At 39.4% G+C, this 16,203-nt stretch overlaps 1 protein-coding gene across 1 annotated transcript in view; it reads right to left on the bottom strand.

Moving 5' to 3' along the window:
- The window catches only part of FAT4 (FAT atypical cadherin 4), a 201,670-nt gene that overhangs the window by 39,707 nt on the left and 145,760 nt on the right, over positions 1-16,203 (bottom strand). Inside the window, exons 7-9 of the mRNA XM_013007038.1 lie at positions 10,209-10,389; positions 6,500-6,750; positions 14-4,363 (exon numbers count right to left, since the gene is read on the bottom strand). Coding sequence (XP_012862492.1) covers positions 14-4,363; positions 6,500-6,750; positions 10,209-10,389 — 4,782 coding nt within the window. The remainder of the gene's footprint in view (positions 1-13; positions 4,364-6,499; positions 6,751-10,208; positions 10,390-16,203) is intronic.

Raw genomic sequence — 16,203 nt, 5'->3', positions numbered from 1 at the left:
ATCACTGCTCTACCTGTGTATCCGGTTTTGCAGACACAGTTGAAGCCTCCTGGAAAATTCTGGCAAACAGCCCCATTCTTGCACGGACTGGGCAGGCACTCATTGATATCCCTCTCACAGGCTCTTCCCGTGAAGCCCTCCGGACAGCTGCAGGAAAATCCTCCCACTAAATTGTGGCAGGTCCCCCCATTGTGGCAAGGGGATGGAAGGCATTCGTCTATATCTACTTCACACCGGCTACCAGCATATCCTGGCAGACACTTGCACAAGAAAGGCGGCAGCGGCTCATTCCCTACAATGATGACGGGCAGACTCTCATGGCTCTTGAACGTGGGGCTCACAGCCAGCCTTCTGATGCAGGTCCCTCCATGCTGACACGGGCCGTGAAGGCACGCGTCGTGGTCCACAGATTCGACCTTGGCTCCACTCTGCCGGTGCAGGATTTCTTTGATGCTTTCAAAGAAGGTGGCTACACCACTGGGATTCACATACTGATTGTTACTCCGCTTCACAGCTGCCAAAAGAAATGTTCGATTGTTCTCTTCATAGGCACCATAGAGCTGCACCACCGTGCCCAGCCCTGTCAGCTGTGAACTGGCAATGCGCAGGAAATGAAGGTAGTGGTTGGTCAAGAAGTCCCTTACCGTCGGGACGCCAAGACGAAGGAGGATGCTGTTATCCACCGTCAGGTTGGAAAAGCCGGCAAAGAAAACTCTAATGTTGCTGGTGACTGGGCTGTGAACGCCATCATTGCTAAGGACCGTCAGGTCAAAAGTGCCATCTGTAGACCTTGCCTGAGCATTCAGATCGCAAGTGCCCCCGGGAATACTGAAAAGGCTTGTCACACCGGAACTAAAGGAACACTGGAAGCTGTCCAGCACATCTGGATCCTGTGGCTTCACAGAGCCTAAGATTCCACCAGGAAACAAGTTGCCGTAATAATGAACAAATATCTCCACGGTCCGAGACTGTGAAGGGTTGTCATTTTGGTCTATCACTGTGATATGCACAGTTCCCGTGGAAGACATTTGAGGAACGCCAGAATCCCTAGTAATCACGGACAGATAGAAGTCTGAAATCTGTTCTCTGTCAATCTCCCTGGTGGTGCTCAGGACACCAGCAGCATTCAGACTAAAGTAGTTGGTGGCGGGGCCTGTGCTCAGCAAGTAGTAGGTGAAGGGACCTTGATTTGGAGGGAGATCAGGATCAGTGGACTGAAGGGACATCACCAGAGTTCCGGGACGTTTGTTCTCCATGACTTCGCCTTCGCTGGTGATCAACATGGGCCCATTATCATTTATATCTTCCAGCGTGACCAATAAGGAGGCACTTCCTGTAGCAGAGGGTGTCCCTGCATCAACAGCCAGAACTGTGAGATTGTAAATGGGTAGAGTTTCTCTATCTAATTCTGCAGTTACCGTGATCTGGCCTGTCGGTGGATTAATGGAAAATGCGCCGTTCTCGTTTCCTGATTCGATGAAGTATGAAAACCTACTCCAGCTGGGGATGGAGTCGGAGTCGAAGGCACTGACAAAGGTCACATGCGTCCCAATCGGGACCCCTTCACTGATCTGAACATTGTAGACGTTTAGGCTGAAAACAGGTGGGTCATTGGCATCAAGCACGGTGACGTTCACAGTGACCTCGTCTATATCTGCGCCCCGAATGCTGCCAAAATTCTTGGCCAAGACTTTCAAGGAGACCCTTTCTTCTCTTTCTCTATCAAGAGGTCCAGAAACATAAATCTGTCCAGTCCTCTTATTGATCTGGAAACCCTTCTTCCTACTGCTACCAAAGATCAGATAGTGTACCTCCCCATCGGCGCCCAAGTCACGGTCACTGGCAAACACTTCTCCAACAAGAGTACCTTTGGGAGCTGCTTCTGAGATTTCAAAGTAGTAAAGTTTAGACACAAAGCGGGGGACATATTCATTTGTCCCCTTTAATTGTATGCTGACAGTGGCAAAGCTGCACCGTTCTTCATCGGGGACATTGAAGGCTTTCACTGTGAGGTGGTAGCTCTGCTTGGTTTCAAAATCCAAGAAGCCTTGCGTGGTGATGACGCCGGTGTTTGGGTCAATGACAAAGAGGTCACTGTCAGATGACTGTACGGTGTATGCAATCACCGCATTGGTTCCCGAGTCGGCATCTGTCGCATTTAGGTGGATAACAGTTGTCCCACTTGGGGCATTTTCCAAAACAGTAGGGAAATACTCGTCAGGGGTGAATACGGGGGTGTTGTCATTCACATCAATCACATTGACTGTCACACTGCAGTAACCAGTTCTTGCAACCCACCCTCCATCTGTCGCACTAATGGTCATCTCGTGTTTCTGGCACACCTCGTAATCAAGAGCCCTGGCGAGCACTAATACGCCCGTGGAAGAGTTGATGGCAAACACGCCTCCTTCGTTCCCTGAAGAAATGGCGTACGTAATCAAGCCATTCATCGCTGCGTCCCTGTCTCTTGCGGAAACAGTTCTGACAATGGCCCCGACACTATGGCTTTCAGGGATGGTAGCACTCATGTGGTTTTGAGAGAATTCTGGTGTATGGTAGTTTTCCTCAGTGACAATTATTTGAACAGTTGCTTGGGAGGAAAGTGGAGGGTTTCCTTTATCCTTTGCAGTGACTGTGATCAAAAAGTTTTGGTTCACATCAGAGATGAGGGGGGATGCTACTGATATCCATCCTGTGTGAGCCTCCAACTTAAATTTTCCTAAATGATTCCCGTTCGATATGAAATACTCCACCTCAGAATTCAATCCAAAATCTTTATCATCCACTGCTGCTACTTTGATTAGCTCGGTACCAACTTTAACATTTTTGGTGACTGGAGTAAAATATTTCAGTTTAAGAAATTGAGGTGCATTGTCATTACCATCCACGATATTGATGGTGACTGTTGTTTCACTCAGTAGGGATGGATTGCCTCGATCTGAGGAAGTCACTACAAAACTGTGCCGGTTGATGTGCACATTGCTGACGCCACTGACATTTTGGTATTTTAAAACCTGTTTATTGAAAATATCTCCTGTGGTGGCATTAATCCGGAAATATTCAGACTGAGATTTTATGAAGTAAAACACCTGTCCATTTGACCCTTCGTCTGGATCTGTGGCAGATACACGAGTCACTTTGGAGCCAATCTCAGTAAGTTCAGGGCAATCTAAGTAGTAAGAGGGTCTTGTAAATCTTGGAGCATTGTCGTTGACATCTGTCACAAATATCGTGACATCTGTACTTACAGTCCACCCGGAATCATGTGCTGAAACTCGGATTCTGTAGCGGTCTCTATCTTCTCTATTTAAAGGTCTACTAATGACAATATCTCCTGTGCTTGGATTAATTGTAAATGGCAGACTTGGGTCCATTATCGAATACCTGCTGATTGCATTCACCCCAATGTCTTCATCGGAAGTTGTGACTCGTGTAACTGTATAGCCCAAGGGGGAATTTTCAGGAACATGGGCACTAAAGATCTGAGAAAACCGAGGGGCATTATCATTTTCATCTAAAACGTTTATGATGACCTTAACTGAGGTACTCTGCGAAGGAGAACCTTTGTCAGAAGCCTTTACAGTGAGTCTATACTGAGAAATCTTTTCTCTGTCTAGAGGCCGGATGCTCGTAATTTCACCAGTAGCATGATTAATACTGAAACTATTTTCTTTGTTCCCATCAACAATTTCATAGTCTAACCGGCCATTTGGTCCACTGTCCTTGTCCATTGCTGAAACAGTAAGTATTTTTTGAGGAGAAAGATTTTCCAATATTTCTGATACAAAGGGATCTTCCTTAAAAATTGGGGAATTATCATTAACATCCAGGACAGTTACGTCAAGTTTCTCATAAGAGGAGAAAGGAGGGAAGCCTCCATCTCTGGCCTCTATCCAAACAATATATTTTTGTATCTTCTCAAAATCCAAAGGCTGACTGATGGACACTTGTCCTGTTAACTGATCGATGTGGAACGCATTGTCTAGGTTCCCACTTGCAATATAATAGGACAAAGGTTCTCCTCGGGTGGAGATTCCTGTAATGGTGGTGACAAGAGTGCCTATTGGCTGGTTTTCAGGAAACATAAAAGTTTGTTCGTTAGCTCGGATTTTAGGGAAATCGGCCTTGTTTGCAAATCTAACTGTCACTGTTGTATAATCTGCCTTTGGCAACGAGCCGCCATCTTTTACATGGACAGAAAATGTTACTTCGGAAGCTCCGCTTAGAGGTCCAGCAGCCATAATAGCTCCCCTCAGTGGGTCAATGTGAAATCTCTCAGAGTTTCTCCCCAAAAGAGAATAGTGCAGTTCAGAATTGACGCCAATGTCCGCATCCGTGACAGTCACTGCAAAGACGAAGGAACCTATAAAAGACGAAATGTGAAATGATCATCTTCAGATGCAAATTAGCCATATTTGGTAGTAGGCTAATAAACATAAAACACTGTCTTCCTGCTCAGAATAATTTTATTTTCTCAGAAACTGTGGATAATAATATGTTCGATATCTTCTCTGAGTAACCACCTCAAATCTGTGTAAAATAAAGTTCATTGACTGGCTTACATTTTTGTTCCTCAAAAGAACACATGCAGTCTGCCACACTTAAGATCGTTTAGTATGCCTTTGAGAAATGCACAGGGAAGAGAAACAGGTAATTTTTCAAATTATTGTTGCTAGGAGAAAAATCTGTGCGTATGCAATTCCCAACAAACAGCACAGTATGTGCTCTCTGCAACGAGCTATGTTTCATCCAATAAGGAGAGATCATTATTCTACTATGGCTTAAAATATCCTTGAATTACCATACATGTCATCATGTAAACGTGATATCTTTTCTGCTCGGGTTTTAATACCTGCTGTTGGTACCATACAATCCTTTTTCATGACATCATTGTTTTATCTGTGAAATACTATTGAACTAAACAACAAAACCAAAAACAAGCTCTCACTTTTATGGGGTCAATTCTGACTCACGGTGACGTAGTGAACTGCAGGACAGAGTGGACATGTCTTTGTGAGTTTCTAAGGTGGCCAATCTTTATGGAGGCAGAAAGCCTCATCTTTCGTGGAACAGTAACTGCCAAGACGAAGGTGGGTTTGAACTGCTGACCTGATGGCTAGCAGACCAAAACATTACCCACTATTCTACCAGGGCTCCTAACAATGTGTCTAAACCACAACTATATATAAATATATATGGTAGCCTTTTAATCCATTTTCACCAACTTTTCAAGCCCCCTAACTTATTTAAATCAAGTAGAACAACAATAAATAAATAAGAACTGAAGAAATATGAACCCAACTCCGATTCCAAAAGTTAGCTCTTGGAATACGAGCCAATGCAACAGATTGTGGAAGAAATGTGTAGATAAGCTGCCATAAGGAGAGTTTTTCAATCTTTCAATTTGGAAACTCTTCCCCAACATGCACTCCCACCCACAGAATAGTTTGCAGAAAAGTTGGTGGGGGTATGTTAAAACTGGCAATTCTGATGAATTTCAGAAATTCTAATGATACAAAGTTACTGATGTATCACTCTTTGCACCACCCACTAGATGTAATTAGCTTCATTTCCGGGAACACCCTTCCTTTTATGATCTCCATACTGAAATCTGTCCTCCGGATTGACGGATGCCATTGTTTCCATTGGAATCAATTAGGCATTTGCAAGTTGTGAAGATGCAAGAGCGCTGAGAAGGAGAATATTGGCTATATTTACTTTTTCTTCTATCTCAAAAACATTTTAAAGCACAGAAGATTAAATTGATTATGAGCTATAGCTGTACTTCGTCCATTTTTTAAAATGGCAGTTAAAAATGGCAGATTATTTGTGACGTTCTTAAGAGGGTAAGCTGATCCTTGGAAATAAGCAAATGAACCATCTGAATCGAAAAGAAGGACCAACATTGTCCACATACAAGTGGCTTACACATGACTTTTATACCTTGTTAACATAAACATTTCTATCTGGCAAAAAGGGGGTGAAAGAAGTGTTAGAATAGTTCATGCATTAGACATTTCTGAATATCTACACATGAACCATGAATGAGGTAACTAAAATCCACAAAGAACAATATAAAATTTCCATCTAAAACATTTTAGAATTATTTCAATCTGACAGACAATGTTTTTATGAGGTAGATGACATATAAAAAAGTGGTAATACCCCTCATCTTAGAGTAGGACGCTCTTAGATCAGGAATATTTTAATCATTTAAAATCACATTCTAGTCATTCAGTCACATTTAAGTAATGTTAATAAAGACTAATGAAAGATTTGCTAACTATAAAATCCTAAACAAAACATGTATGAGAAGAAAGAAGTGATTTACAAAGCCTCAATGTACTTTCATTTTAATAAGGTGAAACAAGTTGAATTTTGGAGGATTCAGAAACATATGTTGTATCAGAGATAGATATGTAAAAAATGAACATAAATCTCTTCATAGTAAATGCCCAATTTGCTTTTATCTGTATAGCACCAGAGCTGGTTTGATTACCTGGAGGGGTAGGAGATGGAATGTGTGTGACATATGGGTGATGTTGAAATCGTGGTGGGTTGTCATTGACATCAGTCACAGTGACAAGCACACTGGTAGAACTGGAAAGAGGTTCTGGGGATCCTGCATCACTGGAGACCACAACTAATGTATAATTCTCTTTCGTTTCCCTGTCTAGCAATGCACTGGTGATGATCTGTCCTGTGGATGGGTTGACGGTGAACTGAGCGTTTCCTCCAATTATCCTATAGCTAGACGAGGGAGGAGAGAGCAATCAATATATTTCTCAATAGTTTTAATAGTGTAGATATCTTCTCATTAAAACTTAAACATGGAATAATATATATTTAAATCATACTAAGATCATAACATAAAACAATATGGCTCAAAGATAAATATCTCCAATCTAACGTAAGCATCACATTGAAAACCTTCATTTAACATGCCAAAGACCATGAAGTAGGTCCTCTCAAGATTTTGGTTTCTCAAATCATGTAAGTCTTTTATATAAATCCAGGGGAAAAAAGTTGTTTTAAGTACATTATTTGCAAACATAAGTGAGAGCCTTTCTTTAATATCATGGTTATTATATTACACATGGATGATGTTACGCACTGTACACCACACTTTTCCAGGAGAGAACAGCCAGGGGTTTCATTCTCTAAAGAAAAATCACTATATTTGGCACATATTAACTTTCCAGAACAACTGAAGAGCTGATTATTTATACAAAGGCATTCCTAGTTACTAATTCTTGCATTTGTCAGTCCTCATATGGCCAGGCAGCTTTCCTGTTGTCAGGAGAGGTGTGGCAGCCCACGATATTTTGATGTTAACCAGATTGGCCAGCAGACAGGAGTTTCCATGGAAGATAGTTTTTTTCTTCTTTGTGAAGAATACATTTTATCACTAGCTATAAATATATAGTTGTGATTTTGTTACTGAGATGGGTTACACAGATCAAATCGCTAAGAAATAGCTTTAAAAGTTCCCCAAATCAGCTGTCATCCATAAATTGAAAATTTGGAAATTAACAGGAGGTAGAATTATTTATAAGTCTTCTTTTTTTAATACCAACAAACAAAAACGCTTGTTGGAATGAATGGGAGTTCGATGTGCTTCCATGCAAACATTCGCACAGCATGAGTCTCAGAGAAACAGCACACCAAAACCGGACACGACAGCCAGCGGAGGACATCCTCCTTCTATGCTCGCAGTTTGAAACAAACATTCTACATTTTTATCCTCGTTTACATTAATAATGATGTGCTGGGGAGCTGCAGTTAGAAACAATACCACTCCTATAAAACACAAAGTTATACACTATAAAAATATTAGAGACACAATTTGGATTAAAAGTGGTAACTCTATACATGAAATCTTGACATTGCACACATTTTTGACACATCTACATTTTAATTTCAGAAGTGAATGAGAATAGCAATGAATATATTTCCTGAACCAGAAATGACCCTTTTGATAAAGTACAGCTAACAACTTTAACAGCAGAAGAAATCTATTGCTTTCCTCAAAATAAAAATATTAGAAGTCTATAAATCCTTTGGTAAAGGTGCAAAATTTAGGACCCATGATGTAATCTGTTAACTAGCCTTTCTCAAAAAATGTACCTAAGCATCTGATTGTGAGAACTGTGTGACTGTGACGGCAGCACTTTGCTCTCAGGAACGTAGACACTACCAGCTAATAGGGAATAAAGGTAATTCATGCCAGTATATGCTTTCTGACACCTTTATGGTTCAATCAAATATCTGTCCCATTGAACTTTCAAAATTAAAAGTGAAATAAGAATGATGAGAAAAATGCTTTTGACATTTTGGATTTGATGGTTTGTACCTGACAAGGTCATGTTTTATTAGAAAGAGCAATGACTTGAAAGGACGAGGATTTTAGGTCTAATTCTGCTTCAAATAAATAATTCACTTAGGTTATGTAAGCTTCATATTATCTTTCACTTCTATTCTGCTGTACTTCTTATGGCTCATATGATTATCTGTTGAAAAGTGGAATACTGTACTTAATATTTATTTAAAATTAAAAATTTATTGTCACATTTTAATGTATTTAAACTATTTTTGGATGTTCTTAAAACTAATTTGTATCAAAGTGTATTTCAAATACTAGATATCTATCTATAGTACTGGGTTTTTGGGGGGGGGGTGTAAACTTATATTTTAAATTTAGGAAAGAAAGAGAGAAATGAATGGGTAGACTGCCCAGGTACTACAACCAGGCTTTCTAAGCTCTGAGTTCAGCTTCCATCCCTGGAACGGACATCTCACCGGCTTCCTAGGGCATTTTAACTTTATCTTAGGACTGTTAATGTTATGAGACTGTGTCTTCTGTTATTTCCCCAACATTTAAACAACTCTATCTGTCTTTAAATGTTTGCAGCATTGTGCTGAGTTCGCAGGCTGTTCTCAGGTAAACCTCAGAACAATGTTAAAAGTTTGATTTGATTTTATTCATTTTATAGGCCAATCCGAATCTAAGAGACAGATGTACAAAACAAAATGAAATCTAAAAAGGTAGCGCTACAATGTAAACTTCTGTATTTATCACTTCATCATGCACTTTTCCCCCATGATGCAAAAGCATGAAGAAAGTCTGAGGATGTAATGAAGACAAGAAATGTTATACCTGGCGGCTAAGGTCAAAATAAACATTAAATGAATGTGCGTTCAATGTTCATCAGTAACGATGTTGATTTTTTTTGGTTATAGAATACAAAATTACTGTTTGACATTAACAGCATAGGTTGAGACAATCTGTACCTGAAATCTTTTTTGTATCAGCACTGCTGCATTTGTAAAGCTAACTCATCTCCATTGTGTTTTCTATTTTTTTTCCTAGCCCCTCCCTGAGATCTACTACAGAGCTTTCATCTTGCCTCAAATTAAACATTGACATGCTAATATCAAGTTAGAGGTTCATACCCATTCACCACTCTGGAGGAAACGAGGAAGCTGCCTGCTCCAACAATGGTTTAGTTTCCAACACTCTATGGAGGACTCTCTCCCTGTCCTGCAGCCTCCCTCAGAGTTGACTTGATGCAGTGAGCCTGCTCTGGGTTTGGTGTTAGGATTTATAGAACGACAAGGCACGGTGCTGTGTTTGACTGAAATGCACCAACTTGTTGTGAGGTGTCATTGAGTTCGTCTGACTCATAACAGCCCCACATACACGGGGACAAAACACTGCTTCTAAAGAGCATTCTGGCTGCACTTTTTCCAAGACGATGTGCTTATCCTTTTGGCAGTCCATGGTGATGTCAATATTTTTTGCCAGGACCATAATTAACTGCATCAATTTTCTTTGGTCTTCCTTATTCAAAGTCCAACTTTCACATGCATATTAGGCAATGGAGAATCCTAAGGCTTGGGTTAGGACACAGGACAAGACAATATTTCATTGAGTTGTACATAGGTTGTCACGACATACATATGGTTGTCCACTCAAAGGCTAGTGTCTATCTAGAGTGCTAAATATTTCCCAGGGATTAGAGCAACAAAGATGGTCAGATACTGAGTTTATTTTTTTTCCAGCTATTATTATAAGTAGTGTTAATTTTTAAAAATCTTCATTCTAATCCTATTAAGTCAATTTTATCATGGTATCAATCCCAGGAATGTTCAGCATCGTAGTCTACTCTTTAATGAAAGGCTACTCTTTCATGTGGAACCATACCAACCTGATGACTGCATTTGCTGTGGCATCAGCGTCCGAGGCATTTACCAGCAAGACGTCGGTGCCGGTCGGAGCATCTTCCGGAATTGTTGTGAAATACATTTTACTAGCAAAAGTGGGGACATTGTCATTGATATCGTCTACTATGACATTGATTGTTCCAGTTCCAGTTAGGGCAGGGGATCCTGGAAAATAAAAATAAAAAGTCTTAACATTGACCAACAAAAACATTAGAATACATTTAATAATAATTTATCTACTGCATCACTGAAGAAGTTTTAGAATGCATTGTATCCAAAGAAAATTTCAGAGCACATAAAACCAGTGAATGAACAATTTTTTGCAAAACTAAAACTGTACTGGAATTGGAACTTCGTCTTAGTGCTACTGCACAAAAAGTGTGCCATGCCCTGAATCTATTTTGAAGGGGCTGATTTGACAATGTAGAACAAAGCAATATGATTAAACTCCACAAAATAGCCATTTCTGGTGTTACTGAGATTACCTTAAAATAGCACAAACTAGATTTGGAGAATGCTCACAGGCGTGGAATAGCTGACCAACCTTCAAGGCAATGTGAAAGAGGTCCTCCTAGAAATGACTATCAACACAAATATAAAAGATGCTGGTGGGGTTTCTGAGGTTTGGAAGTGTCTTTTCCCTTGCTCACACTTGTTTGTAGAACAGACTTAAACTGATCATCTTTTACTTGCTAGGATAACTTTATGTTGAATCATTTGGGTTGGATCTCTTTTGTATTTAACATAACAGAGAGATAATTCATTCTTTTATTTTCAGCATCAGCTTGGTTACCAAAACACAGCCTGATAATGCCTCCTTGGGGATGTGACCTTTACTATAAGAAAGATAGTGAGAAAATCTCTCCCTATCTTTGGTCCTTCAATTTGCTCCTCCCTGGGACTTGGTGTCTGTCTCAAGGAGCAAACCCTTGTAGCCCACTTGATTTTAGGAAGGGTTGCCCTGCTGTCTTCTCACCAATCTTGGACCTATACAACTCTGTACCCACTGGTCTATGTTCTCCCTGTATCCCGCTTCACCTTTCTGTGTCATTGCCAGCACCTACATGCGTCTGGCTAGCATCGGGCTCATAAACTTGAGTTGAATTGACCAGAGATGATTTCTTGATATAAAATTACTCCTTGATACAAAGCTCTTTCATATATGTGTTAGGCTGGATTTTCAAGAGAAACAAAACCAGTTATATATATAAATCCTCACAAGTGTATGACCAGGTACCATCATTATAAATGGGGAAAAGTTTGAAGTTGTCAATAATTTCATTTCATGAGTCCACAATCAATATCCATGGAAGCAGTTGTCACAGAATCAAAGGGAGTATTGTATTAGACAGATCTGCTGCTGTCAACCTCTTTAGAGAGTTAGAAAGCCAGGATTTCACTTTGAAGATTTACGTCTACTTGATCCTAGCCATTGCATTTTCACTTGCTTTAGATGCATACAAAAGGTAGGTAATAAGGAAAATCAAAGCATAATTGATGTCCTTGAATTTTGCTAAGAATATTAGATACACCATAATCTGTCATACAAACAAATCTATCTTGGAAGAAGTAAGTTAGAATATTCCTTGAAGCAAGGGTAGAGAGACTTCCATCTCTTGGTCTTTGGGCACCTCATTAGGAGGGCACTGTCCTTGGAGAAGGGCATCATGCTTGGAAAAGTAAAGGGGCAGGGAAAAGGAGGAAGACTTTCTATTAGACAGATGGACACAGTGGCTACAATAGGCTGCAACATAGCAACCATTCCAAAGAGGGGGAGGGCCAGGCAGTGTTTCCTGCGAATGTCCAAAGGGTCACTATGGGTGGAAACCTGTGATAGAGAGCCTAGCAACAACATTGTTTCAAATGTTTGACTGACATTTTATAATACTGTGTTTAATTTCACATGGTTTGATGAAGTTGCATTTAATGAACTGAATTTTGTCTTCCTGTTGTCTGCTTTTAAAAATTAAGTAAAAACTTCACTCTAGTAAAAACAACTGTAAATTCCTATGGGTAAGCAGAGGATAAACCTTATATGTCCCCTGAGGGGAAGGATGTGAGGGGCTGTAGGCTTACTTGTTTGGTGTTTTAACCTTTTGTTGTTGTTGTTGTTGACATTTTTGTCTAATCGCTAAATCATAGTGTCCTCATCGATAAAATGGGAATAATTAAAATAAACCTAACCAAAGAAGTATTGAGGACAATAATCATGTCTGTCATATACTTATAATGTATATTTTATTGCTAACTATTGCTATTTTGCCTGTTTTAGAAACAATAACAATGGGGATTGACTAAAGTATAATAAGTTAATGTTTTGATTATATGGAATTCAATATCATAGCTCTCGGAATCCCCCTCAACTTACACAGCTTTTGACTACATTGCCATGGCTGTCTTTGTCAGCTGACATACAGTTGGCCAGTGACTCATGGTGATGCCATGCACAGCAGAGCAAAACACTTCACGGTACCGTGCCACACCCACAACTGCACATACATCAGAGTTGTTTCCAAAGGGTTGTCATTTTTCCGAAGTAGACCACCAGTCCTTTCTTCCTCATCATAGTGTGGGAGCTCTGGAAAACCTCACCTTCATTGCAATAGGCAAAGTACCACTGACACATGAGTGGTGCTGAATGTGAGGTATCGTCCTGGTATGGAAAATAACACTATGAACTTACCTCAATTCATCCTTTACTTGAGTCTAAAATGTTAAGTTTATTTGTTCTTATTGTGGAGATTATACACAAGAAAACATACTTATTCAAGTTTGCACATGTACCATTTACTGACACGAATTATACTTTTCATGTTGTCTAATCGTTCTCACAGCCCTTTGGGGTTGTCCCTCCCCTCAACATAAATCCACTGCCCACTCAAGTTCTTATCATATTCTACAAATTGTCGCTGTGAATGTGGTACCAGATAGACAATTCTTAAAAGAGCAGAATGCTCAAGGCAGACTTCTGTTGTTGTTAGTGAAATTTGACTATTATTGTATTTTAAGAAGATTCTGGAGGTACTTTTTAAATTTAAATTGCAGCATCATCTCAGGGCAATAGTTTCAACCTTTGTTGTACCAAACAGGGCGGAATCCATAACAATTTTAAATTATGTTCTCTATTTTCCCCTTTTGAGCAGAATTTACCAGTACAATCTTTATTGGGAAGTTCAGTGATGGTAGCCGTGTATTATCTAGTTCTTGTAGTATCAAAATGAGAGAGGAGTTGTTCATTGAGACAGCCAGTCACACAGGCCATGTCCGCCCATCCTGATTCTCTTGTTTCTGTCACTCCAAATTAATGGAGTCTAATTTTTGTGTCTGGATGGCAACTGGCAAGCTTTTAAGATTCAAGGCATTACAAACTAGGAGGTAGAACAGAAGGATTTAATATGTTAAGTGAATTAACTGGCAAGTCTCATGAAACCATGACCCTAAACCCTCAAACCAAGAAACCAATCCCCATGATTTGGTTTGTATATAAGCAGCCTCAGAAGCAACTCCCTCTCTAGATATTTTTTTTTTTGGTATGTATATATAACTGCGGACACTTAGACTTTTTACAGACGTATAATTTATTGGCAATATTACTGTGGTGGTTATATAATTGCCTGTTAACTTGAAGATATGTAAAAGGGTAGGGGTGGTATTCCACCTGCCAATCAGGTCACAGCCTGATGGTGCCTATTTGTGGGCATGACTTACTCATAAGGAGGACCTTGGGAACATCCCACTCTCTCTCTCTGCCTTCACTACCCTGTTGGAGGACCCTGGTTGCTGCCAGAGCCTTGGAGATATGTCCACCACCATTGGATCCACAAGACTTTGCACCCACCAGCTAGTGATGGAAGGCCATGATTCATTCTGCATCATTGTATGTGGCTCAGTGAGTCTGAAAAGTGACTTGTGGATGAGCATCAGACTTATGGACTTGAGTTTGACTGGGCTGGGATGTTTAATTGGTGCATGATTATGTCTTGATATAAAACTCTTTCTTATACGTATATGAGTGTCTCTGGATTTGTTTCTCTAGACAACCCGGCCTAACACAATTACCCTTTACTCTTAATAACTTCTTTGTGGTATAAATATGTAAGAATCAAAGTTCTCATAAAATTTTACAGCTTCATAGAAGACACATTGAATTGGAAATTTTTGAATGTAAAGCTTTATAATTTAAAGTAATATGTAGGGATTTCTTGAATATTTCTAATATGTTCATTCATTTCCAATCCAAAAATCTGAGACTTGTTCAGAAAGAAACCTAGTAACCATCAGACAAAAGGTTTTATATTGGTATACTAAAGTGTCTGGTGACCCACAAATGGGAAACCACATAAAATGATGACTAACTCATTTGGTCAGAGACATGTGATTTAGTTCTTTGTTTATAAACTACATAAATACTGTAGCTGACACTTTTTCTGAATTAGTAAGCAAAAAGGGAAAAAAAAAAATGTTTACCCAGGAAACTATTCAGCAAGTACAGTCTCATTGTTTTCATGCCAGGGACTATCATGATTTTTCCAGAAAAACTTCTATTCAAAAGATAAAAGCAAGCCAGGGAAAACAAATATCCAAGTTTGAGAAGTGGTCCCTGCAGGCCACCCTTACATATACATGGGCCCTCTCCCAAAGCCAAAACTATTCCACAAGTAGCCTCCGTGTGGGCCGCCAGAACTCACTCGGTAAGAGAATCTTCTCGTTCTATTTTCTTCACAGTTCAAGAATGGATGAAGAATAGGGCAGAATCTCCCCAGCTGCCTCAATTTTTCTTTTTTCTGTCTTCCCCTCCACACCTCAATGTTGCAAAGGAAACTTTGCAGAAACATTGTTCTTTACTTTCTAAGTTCTTTCCTGAAATTTAACAAGCCCTCAATTTTAATTCTTCTACCATGATTTGGGGTTTTCATTCTTGAGGGTGAGGATTCCCATCCTGCCACCAGATTGCAACCCACTACTTGTCCATTGATAGCATGCACCTCAAAAAGTCACTGCTTCCAGTGTTGGGCAGAAAGATAAAAGCCAAGCCATAAAAATGTGTCTTAATTTCAAGTAAATGAGTCTCATTTGTACAGCCCTCCTTCCAGGGGAAGGAGACGCGTTCTCTAGTGCTCAAACATTCTAATCTTGACAAGTCCTCATTTCTGTTAGTAAGATGATGAAACCTTACTTTGTTGTTGCTTTTGTGTGTTTGCTTGCCTGTTTTTGAACTCTTCCTTTCAACCATGTCAAGGAGTGACTTATGGTTCTTAAGTTCCTAGCACGTGTACAGGAATATCCCATGGGAAATGCCACATATGTTTCATTTACTTTGATCTCAAGTCTAGAACTTCTGTCAGCTGGAGAATGATACACTGGATTGCTTGTTGTCTCATCTTGGAAAAGTTAAAGATTTTTAACATGAGTAGATTCCAAATTTAAATCATATTTATTCCTTCTAGATCTATGTCTTATATTTTAGAAAAAATTGGAATGTATGCATAAGTATATTTCTACACATATATTGCTGAACATTTATTTTATTCAAAATCATATAAATAAAAATGTATATAAGTATTTCAAAATTTACACATGTATTATGCATTTAATATACAGAACCTAACAAGTGAGTATTAGTAGTATTTTCCTCTTTTTATGAAGAATTAGGAACTCAGAAAATTTAGGCTATTTATTGATACTTAACACCAGAGGACAGAACTCCAATTCTGAACCCTTAATTCTCCCCCTGCCCCCCAGACCATTAGGCTCAGATAAAATGGTACCACTCTTATTATAGATGTTTTACTCTGTATTATCATAATTTTTATCACTATACTTCTAAATATTCTTTTTTTTTTCTCATTATCTCTTTATTTTATTTTTTCTTTTTTAACATTTTATTAGAGGCTCATACAACTGTTATCCCAATCCATACACACATCAATTGTGTAAAGCGCATTTGTACATCGTTTCTCAAAACATTTTCTCTCCATT

The sequence above is a fragment of the Echinops telfairi genome, unplaced genomic scaffold (genome assembly GCF_000313985.2).
Source record: "Echinops telfairi isolate 266 unplaced genomic scaffold, ASM31398v2 ScPeMD7_14;HRSCAF=57, whole genome shotgun sequence".
Lineage (NCBI taxonomy): Eukaryota > Metazoa > Chordata > Mammalia > Afrosoricida > Tenrecidae > Echinops > Echinops telfairi.
Note: the sequence above shows the minus strand (reverse complement) of the source record. Positions and strands in the feature narration are given on the sequence as shown.